Here is a 16170-nt window from a genome sequence, read left to right as displayed (position 1 = left end):
GTTTTTCTTTGTTATAGGTATATCGTTATCAGAGTGATCCGTCTGCAGTTCCAAATGTTCGCGGTGATTAAAATGAGCAAGTGCGTCATAATACTTTGATAATTTTGTTTAAACCACTGATTTGGTCTACTGTCATGCTATTTATTCCTGTATTGGAATTTTGTAGCAATTTATCGAGCACATGCAAACTGTTTAGTATCAAAAATTTTGTGTTTTAAATTTGTTAGCCATGGCACAATAATTAAAACTAAACATTAACCTGTGATAACGAAGCACGATTCGCATTTCGCACTTAATCTGGCAGCGGTTGTGGCTTTGTCATAAAACGACAAACAGACCGTCAATAATACTTTGATATAATTTTCAGTTTTGCTGATAGACATGTCACCAAACTGCCTGTAGCTGTGTTTTGCCTGGATTGGATATGTTTAACACATAATATTCTGAAGTACAGTAAGAGTCAATTTTTGTGAATGCTGTGTTATATATATCCTGTAAGCAATTCGGCCGTTATGCATACTTATTATACGAGTATTGCTGTTATTTCTGTACTGAAGTACCTATTATCTTGGCATGTTTAGTGGCAGTGAAGAGGTTGGCAGTGAAGAATCATTATCATTTCGATACTAGCTTCATTATGTTATGGTTGTTTACAGCACTCGCTTATCAAGTCATAAAGTTTTCGAGATTGATGTTGTGTAGACAGAATTAACATTAAGTAACTTATCAAGATAAAATTAAGAATAACAACAGTCATAAGAATAAGTTCTACTAAATTCGGATACTTGTTTTCACGATTTGTCTGGGTCGAGCACAGAATGTAAAAACAAATTAGCTGCATAATTTATTGTCATAATTGAATTACGAATACAAACCGACAGAAGTGCGAGGTACCTACGCAAATATGTACGAGTATCAAAGATCAGTAAAATTTTATTGTTTCAAGTTTTCAACAACACCACAAGAGTTTCCGAATTGCTTTCTGCACAGCAGGCAACGTCGAATGATATATAAGGGGATTGAAAACACAGCTTAGGTACTGCAAGCACACTACAACAGCGTAGAGGGTACCGTTCGAGTAATTCGTGAACTCCAGGACCAAGTAGTAAATCATTGGTGGAATGTAGCTTAGAAAAACACATAGAGCCAGTAGTCCAAACAGCTGGTACATTTTGAAGTCATCATCCCGTGAGCTGCAGGCGGGTTTAAGAGGCACCAGATGCTGTATATTTCGATGCGCAGGCACGTTTTGGTGTTGTTCACCAGAGTGAGCTGCAAAAGTACAGTCGGGAAATAGGTTTTAAAGTTATTTTTTTCCCAAGCTTAAGAAATCGCTTACCACAGGATTGGTACTTTAGAGCTGAAAGTGTTACTGCGCGTAATTCAATAAAGCAAAAGCCACTAGTTGCGAACAAAATACTGCTTTGTTTTTTCCCCAAAAACGAGATTCTGTGGTAATCGTGTTATTCGAAAGCGGCTTCGAATATCAAAGTGCTGTACCTGTTTACTGCGGACAACTTACAATTTGTTGGTGATGTATTCCTTGCCACAGGGACACGTTTTTTTAACGACCGGTGTGAGATTTTGCGGAATATGATCAGATAACTACATATGATGAAAATCGGTGGCAAATCGAAGCCAATCACTTCAATGACCTTTGAATAGGCTGACTGAGCAGAAAAGTTTACAGAACAAGGCAAGGTCATCGTGTTATACCACAGCGCGTCCATGAAAACATATGGTGTGAGGAGCGCCAACAGGAATAGCCACATTGACACACACAGTATCAGTGACAAGCGCACCGATCGCACATTCCGATAGTAAACGGGAGTAAACAGAGACAACAGCCGGTCGATACTGATTAGCATCACCGTATAACCCGTGCCAACAAAGAAATATTTGTCAATGACGGCAAAATAAGGGCAATATGCTGGATCAGACTGCGGTAACAAAGTAAACCATACAAAACCGGACATACTGAAAACAGCCAACCCGAGATCGCAAATGGATACATTCAGCAATAAGTACGTGAACGGATTGCGGACCGCGGCAAACCGGATGAAAACAGAAATAAATACCAGATTGTATGCAATAGTGCACAAACCTATTACGGCCACCACGGTTACGAATGTATACGGGATTGGTTCAGGAGCGTTAGTATTGTTAAATGGGCTCGAATTTCGAAAGAGGTTAAAGGAATCACGAACTGAGTTATTCATTTTTGATCGCCGTTTTACAAGAATTAGCGCAAACTCGTAATCCAGCGTCGAAGCCTCGGGTTGAAAGAATGGTTTTCACTTTTCCTTGCACTTGGTTTCATCAACCATAGATAGCTTCACTAGTGAAAAAAAATGCACGAATGGTAAACATCGACACACGATACTACTGCGCTTCCTGGTATTCCTGATGCCCTCCATCACAGTAAGAAACTAATGCAACATTGGCTGCAGCTCCATACGACACTATATTGTATTTCCACGGTTCGTGACTTCAAAAACGGGATGATATCAAGTGGAATCGAATCCCGTTTTAGCGGCACAGACATCACGTTTGCACTGAACTTGAGCGATCCCACGATACGAATGCTGCGTGGATTCTGTCTTGTTTCTTGCCGAGTTGGCGATTTTGTATGAAACACTTGACGTTGGAGATGAGAGTGACGTTGATGGGATTCTCATATCCGTAAATCTGGGGACTACTCGAAACGCTGTCATGAAGATATTGAAACGCAAAGTTGATTAATACACAAGTCATAAGTACTTATCGTTAATTACGAGGCAATGAGAACGGCGTGCAAGCAGTTTTGGCTGTTGATTGGCGACTGTCTAACAAGGGACGTTAGCATTACGGGGTACCTGGGTACGTTAGCATCCGTTGGATTTCGCTTCGAAATTCAGCCTTCTTATGCCGCAAAATTTTTTATGACAAGGCAGAGCGCAAACCCAAAGGTACCGGTAAGAAAGGCTCGGTCCTTCTTGCATTCTTGATTTTTATGTGCTGTCCTTCATTGATTTACGAAACAACCGGCCAGTATTTTGGCGCTTTCCCTGTTTATTTTCTCGTTTATTATTGCTTAACATATTTCCGATGATGCGTTTTGATCTGATTCTGTCAGAATTTTAGGTGGTCAGTGTAGGATAGACAAGAGCCTTGTGTTGCAACGATTTGTATGACGTTGCTGGTATCCAGAATTTCACAGTTGAGTCGGGTTGACAAGACTGAGTCCACTACGTTCTGGAGACTTCCCATTTTCCTATACGTAAGGTTAGATTTCACGCTCCAGTGGAGAAGTGTCGTAGGAGCTTTTGCTTCTAACAAAATTTTAATAGCAAACGGGCACGCAGAGCAAAGGGCCAAAGGATGTTATGGTTGTTAACATTAATTTTTACACCCGAAGGATGTAAAAATTACGGTTATGCTTACAGATAGATCGTGCTTGGATGCGTGTGGAAAGCTTTGCATGCATGCAAATGCATGCTCTGTAGGCACGGTTGGTGCCCAGGAGGTTTGGAAACCTGAAAAGTGTAAACATCCTTGTTTTTGCACATTTCTTGTCCTTCGCCTTTCGGCACTTTTAATTTTAAACGGTACAGTTTACACTGCTAATTCTGCTGTTGCACCGGTACTGGGAATTAATTCTGTTGTTGTTATTGCACCGGTACCGGGTACGAACAGGAACCAAGCCACAGCAGGTATTTATTATTAAAACTTACTGCAGTACAGTTACGCTACACGGCAACACGCTTACATTCTACAAGCTATAGTAGAACTTCCAAGTCGATTACGAGTACAAGTACAAAGACTTATTTGCTACCGGTAATACTGGCGCTGATGTTTGCTTGTTACCGTGTTATTGCAATCTGTATTAAAGCATACAGTCCGGAATGTACGAGTATTGTGATTCTACGAATGTTGCGCGGTGCAGTAATTGCACCGCAGTTGACGATAAATACCGATGTGCGGTATACGTTACGTATATTACATAATAGAAGAATGATTCAAGTGTCTATAGAACGGCTCTACTTGTAAAGTACTTACTGTATTTGCCGTTACAGGCTACAATCATAAGGTTTTCCATGTGTAATACAGAGTACAATTTCTCAAACTGACAATAATCGTTGATCTTTAATCGCTACATTTCATCGCGATGGTCAGTGCGATACTTTAAAGATCTCTCAGTGCTATTACTGTGCATCCCAGCACAATTTTTGTGCGTGATTTAAGTTATTTTGTTTCCCATATAAATTTTACTTCATATCTATACCGTCTCGTTTGTGCTGGTTTGTGAAAAGCTGCAGTGTTCCATAAGGTTCAAGGTCTCGCACAGAAACACGGCAATGACGGATTCGGAACAAGGCTCTTACAACGATATTGGCGTATGGTTAGAGAAAAGTAAGGACCAATTTCATCCACCGGTTTGTAACAAACTAATGCACGGTCCTGATGGCCAGTTATTCGTGATGTACGTTGGCGGACCAAATCAGCGCAAGGATTTTCACATGGAAGAAGGTACTGGAACTACTCGTATTTTACTGACAATATTATGAGGCAATTCTGCACATTTTAAAATACCTCGTAATTCCAATCGGTTCACAGCGAGCAGTTATGTAGACGTAATTTGATGTGCTTTGTACAGTATTGTTTTACCATTAATTGTCGATAAAGTTTAACTTTGGTCAATAATGATAATGTGGTAGCTTTGGCCTTTGCTTTAATGGTAACTAGCAAAGAAAGGCAGAAACGCAATCTTCACTCTTCATGCAGGTGAGGAACTGTTTTACATGGTGAAAGGCGATATGACTTTGCGAGTCCTGGAACGAGGCACAATGCGCGACATAGTTATCAAAGAAGGCGAAATCTTCCTCCTTCCTAGCCGCATTCCACACAGTCCACAGCGTTTCCCCGACACAGTGGGATTGGTGATCGAGCGTCAACGTCTTCCGGTTGAAAAAGACTGTCTTCGCTATTTTATGGACAACTCCGTCCTTCCATTATGGGAACGCTGGATCCAGTGTACCAATCTCGGAACGCAGATTGCCGAGCTGATCAAAGAGTATTTTGCTTCACCAGAACACCGCACCGGCAAACCGACCAGCTCCGAACACTTCACTCCGCCGCCTTACATTCCGGATTCGGAAAGGCGACTTGGCGATCCGTTCGTTCTGAACCAGTGGCTGGAAGAGAATGCGGAGAGAATTGAGAAACAGCGCGTTGTCAGTATTTTTGACCATGATTATCAGTCAAAGGTAGTCGTTGTCGGCGGAACAGACGCCACTGACTTCGCAGCCAATCAGAACGCGGAACGGTGGATTTGGCAGGTAGGGTAACCTTTTGTTAAGTGACCAATGGAGAATGTTATTCTTAAAAGTTTTCAAATAAAAGTTTCATTTGGCGCTTTTATTTATTCAGATACGAGGAAGTGCGAACCTGCAGTACGATTTATCAGCCAATGGTGATGAATATTTTCTGCAAATGAATAGCTCATTTCTGATCAAGAAAGGCCAGAGTTTCGTTTTGAAACCGAGACAGGAAGAGGACGAGCGAAGCTACAGTTTGGTAGTGGAAATGGATCCTAAGCAAGGTCGCTGGGGCCACCAGATTCTGTGAATCAGAAGTAGCCATTGGCGCTCAAAGTAGTAAATGGCTAAACTAAATGCAACATACTACTACTCTTTTCCCCCTTTTTTTCCTTATTTAAAGTCGTTCAATACCGCATTGCGATCACAAGTTGCTCCAAAATTACTGTGAGTAAAATGCTGTAAATCTTTACCACATATGCTCTGTCATATTATTTGATTTTATTTTGTCACTGCTTGACCCAAGGAAACCGATTTCTGGACACCGCTCATTTTATGTCATTTCAATAAACTGGCATTCGTAATTCGTATTAGGACCAAGCGAGCGACAACGGAATACAAAAATCAATATCGACGAAAATAAACTCCAAAATTGTAGTTTACTCGCTTATGCTGGAACTGTAGGCGAAATTCTTGGAAGATTAATACCTGCAACAAAAGCTGCAAACAAAAATTAACATGCTTGCTTGAATCGTAAGTTAAATTGACCCCTATGCTTCCGCTAAGCAAGTACCAATGCACCAGAAAACCACTGCTCGTACAAAATCAGGGACTAAATACCAAAAATATCGCTCTTCAGCTACTGGGTCAACGTTAATTTCCCAGTTGTCAAGAGCAACAGTCAGCCAAGTACAACGTCTTACCATGTCACTTGACAACTGGGGATTAAGCCGACTACGCCACTACGGGATAGGAATGAAAAGCGCTGCCCAGCACGCTGCCTGACACGTCCCGAACGCGCTGTTACAGGCCACAATGGCGGCCGGGATGCCGACACCGGCCGTCACGGTGCCGAAAACGGCACCTCCCGCTGCGTAGCACGCTACCACGACAGCAGCGCATCCGGCCTGGCAGATCCCGTACGCTGCTGGTCCAGCTTCGATTGGTGGTGGCCCTGCCAACAGCATGGCCATCATAACGATGGCGCTCCAGATTCTCGCGGGATGCATCTTATTGGGGACCTAAAAATTATGGTTTCGTAACGTTAGTTGCTTCACACAATCCGTTGCAACAAGTGCCAATTCTCGAAGTTGACGGTGACGCTTCCAAATTCTTAAACATAATTATTGTACCAGCAAATCATAGGAGCGGACATACTCCTCAATTTTGTAAGTAATGATTAAGTTAAAAAAACATAGCAGTAACTGGAAAAGCGAAAAACGTGCATGTTCATAAGTCGCTGGTGCTGCCTGGGTCGTCAAATCAATAAGCAAGAAAATGCGTCATTGACTGGCGACCAGAATGCATAGTACAGAATGCATAGCATGACTTCATTCTATGCATTCTGTACGAACGAATTGGGAGCTACCGTTTTAACTTTTTAAAAATTTGGGTAAATACGTTTACCACCAACCTGGAAATGAGATACTTGGAAAGGAATAGTCAATCTGAAGGCGCTTCCCTAACGCCAACAGATATTCGAAACCCGAATGAAAAAGATCAAAATACGGCTACGGTTTTGTAAAAAAGAAGTTTAAATACTGACACCACAACAGTGACAAGTGACAATGTATACGTAGCACACGTTCCCGTCATTTGTGCGGTGTGGCATTGAAAAAGCTGCATTCTTCTGCTTGTTATCGGCGAATGACGCACTGTATAATTATGCAATCGCCACACGGTGGGGACTTGAGCCGGCACTTGTGACATTTCCGTAAAAAATACTACGCAAACAAAAACTGCGATTTTTGGTTTCACTTTTCAACGCAATGATGCCAATGAACTGAGGCGCAGGCAGCTGATATCACTGCACGATGGTGATAAAAGTTTAGTTTTCATTGTTCTAAATTATACCAACACAGACAGGATGCTCAACGCATACAAATCACATTAAAATCAGTGCCTGTGGGTTGTAACCGTATCACATACTTATGGTTAGAAGTTAGCATTTACAATTACTTACCCACAAAAACGGGTACATACCGGGTACGGCTGAGATACTGAACAGCTAGTCCTAACTTCCTACCGTCTGAACGCATGCCGGTTTCGAGTGATTATGATTGAGTTTTCAAGGGCGCAGAAAATTTTCATGCTGACAAGCGCAGACATACGCATTTAATTACTTAAGCGCGGCACTTCGATAATTTATGAAAAATGTCTTATGACCCGCTACTTTACCAACCGGTGTTTTGGTTGTTTCCTTTCTTAATCTCCATATAACCGCTTAAATAATTATTGTATTTACAAACATTTGTGTGCCCAATCCTGAGTACATTAAACTTTAACTTTAAGTGCTCCTGAGCACAGGTATGTATCTGTATGTCTTTGCATATATTTACTTTCGGAAACGTGCTATCACGCCGTAAATTACAAAACCCTGTTAGAGACCACAAAGGCACAAACGTACAGAATTATAAACAGTTATAATATTGTACAGTCCGATTGCTAACCCGTAACAAAACAATAAAATTTAATTTTAGGAATTAGATATGGCACTTCGTGTTTCTACATCGTCATCAGCACTGGGCGGTTTGAGGATCATTCGTGATAATTCTATCGACGTAACAAAAGCACATAAAACAATGGGTCCCACTATGACACCTTCGATTCCCATTGTCATCAATCCACCGGCCACACTGAGGCCGAATAAATAAGGATGAGCTCTAAAAAAATCAGTCAAAAACTGCATTAATTCAATCAGTCAAATAGGTGAAATTATTTGGTTATTCGAATATTTAGTACGGAATTAGCACACAAGTACGTAACCTACCGTAAATATTTTGAAAATATAATTTTTATCAACGAAATAATTTGAATCACCTAAGCATGCACTGACAGAGGAAATATGTAGTATACAAATGATTGTATAAATAGAAAAACTTCCTTACGTTTTAACTTCTTTGTACATCACTTCGTCCACAAACGTAGTCGGTATATAGGCTCCAACCGCTAATAAAACTGTTAGAAAATAGTCTTTTCTAACAAAAAGGATTTCGATCATGGCCGGTACACAGACGATGTAAGGTGGAAAAAGCGGAATAACGGCAAAAATACTTGCGATAGATGCCGGGATGAATCGTACATAAATTTCGAAAAGGGATAAAAGGGTATATGTGTATAATCCATAAAACAGCGCCAATTTGAAAGAAGCATTAAATATGCCGTTGATCGTAGATTCAATAACCAATGACACGTTGCCTGCTTCCGGGAAATATTCCGCAATGCGTGATATTTTTTCCAGGGGATAATACTGGTCACCACTTAAACTTAACAGGAACGACAAAGATGCGAGGAAAAATATCTGAAAATGTAAGGACTTTCAAGAAACTATCCCACATAAATAAATTGGTCAGCTCATTCTTGTCAGTAAAAACGCTTCTGAAAACTTTCTTACACGATTCGCATGTTTGGAAAAGGTATCAAAAAAGTTAATAAATAAAATTGTTTTGCTTACCCCATTCAGTATGAAATCCAAAAACTGAGAGAAATAGGTTAGGATAAAGGAGAATATGGATGTGGTCATCGACGCAATTAATGCGGCATTTTCGGTTACAATCACAGTCACTGAATTCAGCACCTGAAAACAGAACATCCTGCTTAAAAAGAAATTAATATAGTGTGTGGCAGCGTATTTGTAGTGGAGTGGAGACCACAAAAAAATAGGAACGTAGTTGCTTAATTTCAAATTGGAATTGATCAAACGAAAGCGGCAACTTCCTTCAGGCTATGTGAAATTAAAAGCTGACAGTAATTTTTAATATTTTACGAAGCTAGTATTTCAATATACATTTTAAAATATAACTTGTAAACTGCATTTGAGCGGTACGTAGCGCGTGCGTATGTAAGTTAGTTTTTTCGATGAATATAGGATTTAGCAACTGCTAAAGCGTTTACGGATCACTTCAAAAGCATCCATAAGATATTATTCCTTTGATCAGTAGATATGTATCAGCGACGCCATTATATGCTTTATGTACTTATAAAAAAACTGAAATGGAAAAATTTAAAACACCGCGTGGTTTGAATCACGTACCGAATACAGTGTGTCAAAATGATTCATCACGTAATCCTGTATAAATGACCAACTGAAAACCGATGATTTGGTTTCGCGAACTCCTTTGATAACGTCACTGGTAACGGCGCTAATATTACCGGCAGACACATTGGACGCTGCGTAGGCATAGTAGATTTTATCCATTACCGACATAATTTCCGTAACAATAACATCGCTTTCTGTGGTATTCACATTATCACCGCTTACGGCATTCTTGATCTAAAAGTCATAAATGCATATTAATGACGTACGAGTACAGTCACTCGTATACCAGCGGCAGTTTAACGGCGCGAAGATGACGGAAAGTTAGGTAACGAGACCGGTATACAGAAATAATAATAGAATAAAAAGTTCTACAACGATTCTTTTTCTTGGCCACTTTAAAATATAAGCATTTAGAAGGATTTAGGATGCCCATTTTAGAGTGGCCACGGTAATAAAACGTTGTACCCAAACTACGTTCCATGCACACACCGCTTATTACTTATTTCTTCCAATTTTTTAATGAGAAAATCCTAGTACCAGCAGCTTTTATACGAGTACAATGCCGCGAGGGAGCTCATAAATAAAATCTGAACAGGAAAGCTGTAGGCAAGGCGTCTTTAGGGTTGTTGATGTGGCCGACAACAGATTCCGCTTGATTTACGATGTAGAAGTACACTGCACGAAATATACATTCTGTTCATTGTATGTGTACCTGTTTACCAACGAATTCCCGGCTGTAAATGTATAAGGAATCTACGCTGTTTTGAAGCTGATTCTGCACTTGCGAACCTCCGGGTAACCAGGCCAGTAATTCGGGGTGCTCGGTTATAGTGGTATTCATAAAATCCCCTATGCAGAAAGAATTAATTATTAGTTCAGTATTGATGTGTCCCTGAAATTGTTCTGGGGTACACAAATGTATTTTTAACGCACTGGGGATCTGTAATAAAAAAGTAGAAACTCCTAAAATAAAATTAATTCGGATTTTACTTATTAATGCTGTGAGAAGATCCATTTCCATGCACACTAATGGCGGAACGATCGGACTATGTGCGCCCCTTCACTACGGCGTTGTCGGCAGTCGTAATTACTACGTATGCCATTGTATGTACTATTAATTTACGTATTTTGCAATGTTTACGTATTTTGTAACGCATTTTCACTATTTTGCAATAATACAGTATTAAACTTTGCGAATCTGAATATTCGTACGTGCTACGTAGGAATATTATTTCCGTAACGATAGAAGGAATAATGTATATTATCAAATATAAATAAATTTTTGTGGAATGTGAACACCTCGAAAAATAATTAGTATGTTTAAGTATAATTATTAATTACATAGAGTCCTAAACGTTGTGATTATTAGATTTTAGAATTAAGAGATTTAAATTAAATTAGAAGATTAATTAGATTAAATTTAAAATAAATTAGATTATCAGATTTAAATTAAAATTTGATTGATTTAAATTGAATAAAATTCAGAATCGAATTTTAATTGATACCTGACATCCGAACCAGATATGACGTTTCTTTTTGCACTTGGAAGACCACGATCAATCCACCAACCAGCAACGACACAAACATCAGTACAATAATCAAATTGGACGCCGCTTCGTCGATGGAATTCGACAGAATATGCAGAATCTTCCGGTCACCATGCAGTGCCATCTTGCACACACCGACAATGGGTGTGGGAATAATGGCGTTCTTCCGGTCGCCCAATTGCGCTTTCACCCAGCTGATACCGTTCTTGACGTGGAATACTATTTGGTTGAATGCCCGGCTGCGGGGAATTTTATACTTGAGATAAGAGTACACTGTCGGGAAGATCAGGAGGGGTACCATCGAGACATTCTTCCATAGTTGCACCAGAAAGAACATCTTCAGCAGTGTTACAATGTACCGGTTGGCTTCCGACTCTTCCTGTTAAGCAGTTACAGATATACACGCAATCATTACTGTCTAATTACGTAACTAAACGTAGAACAGCGGCGCAACGACTGGCAAATTGAAAAATTAGCAACAGCTAACCAAAAAGCAGTCATGGCGATTAACAAGATACTTCCAAAAGTGTAATTTTTAAATTTCGGTTACAGGGGACATCAATTAAAACTGTCCACATTTTTCTTGTTAAAAGTAAATGTTTTCTATCCATATTCCTTTATTTCCCTTCTAATAAGAAATGAGGAAAGCTGTCGATAATTTAATTGTCATCAGCATCGAGAATGCGCTGTAAATGGCAATAATTCCTTTTACCAGCAGTAATTACTTCTACTGGAACTCCAAAATCTTCATGCCATTATTCTACATTTTCTAAACACTTTGTGCAATTATTACACTTTGTGAAACTATTGATTCACTTCGTGCAACTATTTAATTCTTCTGAACTTATTTTGCAAAAATTTAACAATATTTGCAATATAAAATAAAGTGATGCCCAGAGGATGTGTTCTTGTGACTTACGTCCCCTTTTCGGGATCGATTCTCGTCCTCCTCCTCCTCCGGTGTCTGCAGCGGCTCCGTGAAGTCAATCTGTGCCGTGGCGATCTGGCGCTTTGCCCTGACCAGTGCCGGCCACCAGGCGAAATGCCACGGGCTGAGCACGGCAAACCGGCCCCATGAATCGATCCGCATCTGAATATCCTCATGGTGGGCACCACCCCGGATGCTCTTGACGATGCTCTTCAGCTCCCCGATGAAGCCGATGCCCAGAATGGCAAAACCAAACACCAGCACCGGCAGGGACATGGCGCCGAACTGCGCGGCCAGGTGGATAGCCATGGCTAAATGCACCGGCAACGCCACGGTGCAGATGCGTTCTTTGTACCGGTCTTCCCATAAGAATGTCAGGATGACCACGTAAGCGATGATCACCGACCACACCTGCCAGGCAATGTTTATAAAGACTAAATAATTATACTGCAGGTATGTATTTCTTGGAGCACATAAGTTTTAAAAAGTGATATGCTAGAAAGTGCACCGCTGTGGCTTGCACTAAAAGACCGAATCGAAGCGGGAAATCAAGCTTAATAAACTGCTTTAAAAATACCATTTTTATATTTAAAAATAAATTTTTTTGATTTAATAATTTTTGGTGTGTTCTTCCATATTTTATTTAAAAGTGTTAATGCGTGACCGACATGACTGACGCGACCGACGTTGCCGACAAAATTCTTATTTTCTTGAGCATAGAGGACCGTCGCAATTCGCTTCGGTCGATTATAAAAGTCATTAAATTCGTAATTTATAGTTATAAAACCTAAACTATAAAAATTAATCAGTATTCTGAAATAATCATGAAACCGAAGAAGAAATACAAGAAGTGCATAAATCGGTTATAAAATATGTACAGTACTCTGTAAGTGTACTTCTATACAAGGATGCCGCTGTCTAACGAAACATACCCAGTTTGATGCGGCTACGCGAACCAAAAAGCCGGAAAACGTATACAGCGAGGTAATAACATCCACTTCCGACACGTACAACACCACCTGGAAGACGGTGGACGCGGAAAACAAGATTATAGCCCAGCCGATATCCGTTTTCCGCTTGTAGAATATTTCCAAGACAACATCGCCCAGATAGTCCAACCCCATATCCGCCAGCTTCAGCGGCGTTCCAACGATGCCCACCGCCAGCGGTGTGTTGGTCTCCTGCAGAAATTTAACGTTTTGTACCAGAAATTCCGATTGTACCAGAATTTTCGGTGTATTCGAGTTTTAAATGGTTTTATTGCCACTGGGATCGTTTTCAAGCGTTACAAAAACAAGCAAAAATTATGCATCCGGCAGCTTTAGGCTGCTTTACATAGGTGTCATTCATTGTTAATCACTCCCGCAAAACAAACAAAAATTATGTATTCGCCGGCTGGGAGTGCTTTACACGGCAGATTTATTACTGCGAAAGCCAAACGCCAACCGGTCCTCGCAAAATCAAGATCAGCTCTGCAGATATCCCGTGTCAATCAACATTTCAATTAAGCAGCACAGATCGTTTTTGATACTATAACAATTTTAAAATATACAACAGCACGTGACACAAAATGCAGGTCTTCGGTTTATAGTCACGGCTGTGATTACTGCATGCATCTTAATTTTTTAGCAATTAGTTTGAGTCTTGCAATTATAATTCAACTTTCCGGGATCGACCTAGCTTATATCATATCTATATAACCATATGTGGTTCTGTATGCTGGCCATGTACTGAAGTATTAGGAGCAGCATTTTTCTGAGCGTTATAAGCTATAGCCCATCCGTCAACAAAGCATTTAACTGAAATATTATATGTATCGCCGTCCCCTTATTACGTTGCACACTTTTCTTTATACAAGAAAAAATAATTTTCTTATTACTTGCATCAAACTAGCTGTGATTTACAAGGTTCGTAAATGATAAATCCATTGATTAGGAGCATCGTAGGTATCAGCCTTGCTCTACGTTCGCCATTAGAATACTGCTTTTCCATTCAGGGCCTAACATTCAGCTTCACCAAAGAACCAAATAACGGTGTGCCAAACCAATGTAACGGGGAAATGCTAATCCAAAAATATTATTCCTGCAATATTGTTCTTCAAACATCTTCTCATATTTTTGACACATGAGTCTGGGCCAAGAAAAAATTAATATCGACAAAAACCAGAAAAAACCCCAAAAGGAAAATTTTCAATACCGACCAATGCCGCTTTACAATTACAGACCGAACTGAATAAAAAATTCTGTCTGCATTACTTATTGTCCATTGCAGTGCCTCGGCTGAATTAGGTAGCCGCTGTGAATGCTGCCCACAGAGACCCCAATATTGCAACGTGTTATTAAATTTTAACAAAGCCTTGCCTTCAGATAATCCACCCACAATTTGGCCCATCCTGACATGGCCGTCTTAAAGGGAAACAAGACGATCCCGGTGATAACCGCCCAGGCTAGCGGTCGCAGAAAAGACTCCAGCAATATATACACCTGATACCCGGCCAACACCAGGACCACAATAAAAAACTGCCCGAACCCGTTGAGCAGCGCCACACGGAACTGCTTCTCCGGGATGCCGGCAATGATGGAGATGCGACGGCTCATGTTGCGCTCCTGTCGGATGCGCTCCTGCGGGGAGCGGTTAGCGTACGCCATGGCGGCCACAATGTCCAGCACCTGCGACGGCATGCTCGGTCTGCCGGTGAGGACGCGGCTCGGGCCGTGGAAATGTGTGGGGTTATATATGCACAATGAGAGGCGGAAAAGAAGAAGTGGTGCTTGTCGCTTTTTATGAGCGGATAATAATACGTTTAATCATCGCCGATTAACATTTACTGTATGGCCCTGTGGATTTTGCTCAGTCAGGCATGCCCAGCTTGTTTAAGCATTTGTAAACGCCAGGAGTGTAATTGTTGTTTAATTTTTTTCATAAAGTGTTTGTTGGGTCTGCGGATGTCTCGCGGCGTCGAGAGTCCGAACCGGTTTGGTTTTGGCGCTATTTTACAACTGCTCCATTTTATTTCTATATGCGGCGCACACATGTATTGATGTACATACAGATAAATTATAATTATCTATAAAACGTCGTACTTGGTTTCTGCCAGCTTTATGTGTGCCATATTTGCACGGTACTTGTTGGTTTTTGGTTTAAAGCCCGATGACGATAGCAGCCTCGCAGCGCTGATTTTAACCGAAGAATTTTAACTGTAGGGCGAACATACGATTTAATACTGTATGCAGAGTACTTATTGTACGTACAATAACCATCTTTACATGAGGCCATTAATTTATCACACTTGACAGATTATATCGAGACTGTAAAGTTCATAATTATATAAGCTGTATCTTTAAAAAATCTATACAGTTTATGTAATTTATCTGGAATGTTACCGATTCTTTGGCAGAAATCTTCGACGCTGCCGAAAGAAACTTTCTTAATCCCTGCATGCCCTGTCGCCCAAGTGACGTCGGTACAGACAGAAAAGTGGTTTTTACCCTCGAGTTTGCCGTATTGTATAGAGTATAGCGTGGTTTTGTGGAGCACGTGCTTCGAATGTGGAAATATAAATAGAAAAGATTTCATCGTGAAGTAATTATTTATTGTAATACAATATTTTCTATTACAATAATGAAATACTGTAATACAATATAGAAATGTAAAAAGTTTTCTGTAATTTGTAATCTGACAGACTACATTTTTGTACGATGTAACTTACAATTATTAACTGCACATTAGCTGTAATTTACATTAACTGACGATGAATTTCTGATACTTTAGCAATGTTTTCACTTGTTCCCGGTTCGTGTCCGAGAAAATCGTTCGGTCGCGAGTTTCACAACCCGGCGTTGCCCGAAAGCCCTAAACAAGACCGGTGATATTTTTCAGATTGAAAACGCCGTTTTGTTAAAGTGAGGGATGTTTAAAAAGAGTTGTCGTCGCTTAGTTTAACCTTCTTTAGTACATGGTCTACGAAATATAATGATATTAATAGAGGATACAAAAGTGCAAGTCCTCGGCCTTAAATATTAGGCAACGCCAACGCCGATATCAAAACTCATGAACGATTTTCCCTGAAAACGAAAACTTCAAATTGAAAATAATGCAAAAAGGTTTGAAAGACAGCTAACACTGAATTGTAGAAAAGTT

At 40.3% G+C, this 16170-nt stretch overlaps 2 protein-coding genes across 2 annotated transcripts; one reads left to right on the top strand and one right to left on the bottom strand.

Moving 5' to 3' along the window:
• Positions 1–3938: 3938 nt before the first annotated feature.
• LOC129599626 (3-hydroxyanthranilate 3,4-dioxygenase-like) lies at positions 3939–5839 on the top strand. Its single transcript, XM_055497909.1, has 3 exons — positions 3939–4509; positions 4765–5318; positions 5410–5839. The coding sequence occupies exons 1-3, from the start codon at positions 4338–4340 to the stop codon at positions 5605–5607; spliced, it is 924 nt and encodes a 307-aa protein (XP_055353884.1). The 5' UTR covers positions 3939–4337; the 3' UTR covers positions 5608–5839.
• On the bottom strand, positions 5807–14903 carry LOC129599625 (transmembrane protein 245-like). The gene is made up of 11 exons (XM_055497908.1): positions 14391–14903; positions 12963–13211; positions 12022–12441; positions 11061–11481; positions 10268–10404; positions 9550–9789; positions 8971–9093; positions 8405–8817; positions 7480–8179; positions 6221–6538; positions 5807–6017 (listed from the first exon to the last, which is right to left on the bottom strand). The coding sequence occupies exons 1-9, from the start codon at positions 14709–14711 to the stop codon at positions 7993–7995; spliced, it is 2511 nt and encodes an 836-aa protein (XP_055353883.1). The 5' UTR covers positions 14712–14903; the 3' UTR covers positions 5807–6017; positions 6221–6538; positions 7480–7992.
• Between the last annotated feature and the right edge of the window lie 1267 nt (positions 14904–16170).

Source organism: Paramacrobiotus metropolitanus, unplaced genomic scaffold (assembly GCF_019649055.1).
Source record: "Paramacrobiotus metropolitanus isolate TYO unplaced genomic scaffold, Prichtersi_v1.0 Parri_scaffold0000151, whole genome shotgun sequence".
NCBI classification, from domain to species: domain Eukaryota; kingdom Metazoa; phylum Tardigrada; class Eutardigrada; order Parachela; family Macrobiotidae; genus Paramacrobiotus; species Paramacrobiotus metropolitanus.
The sequence above is the reverse complement of the archived record's forward strand: the minus strand, read 5'-3'. Positions and strand labels throughout refer to the sequence as shown.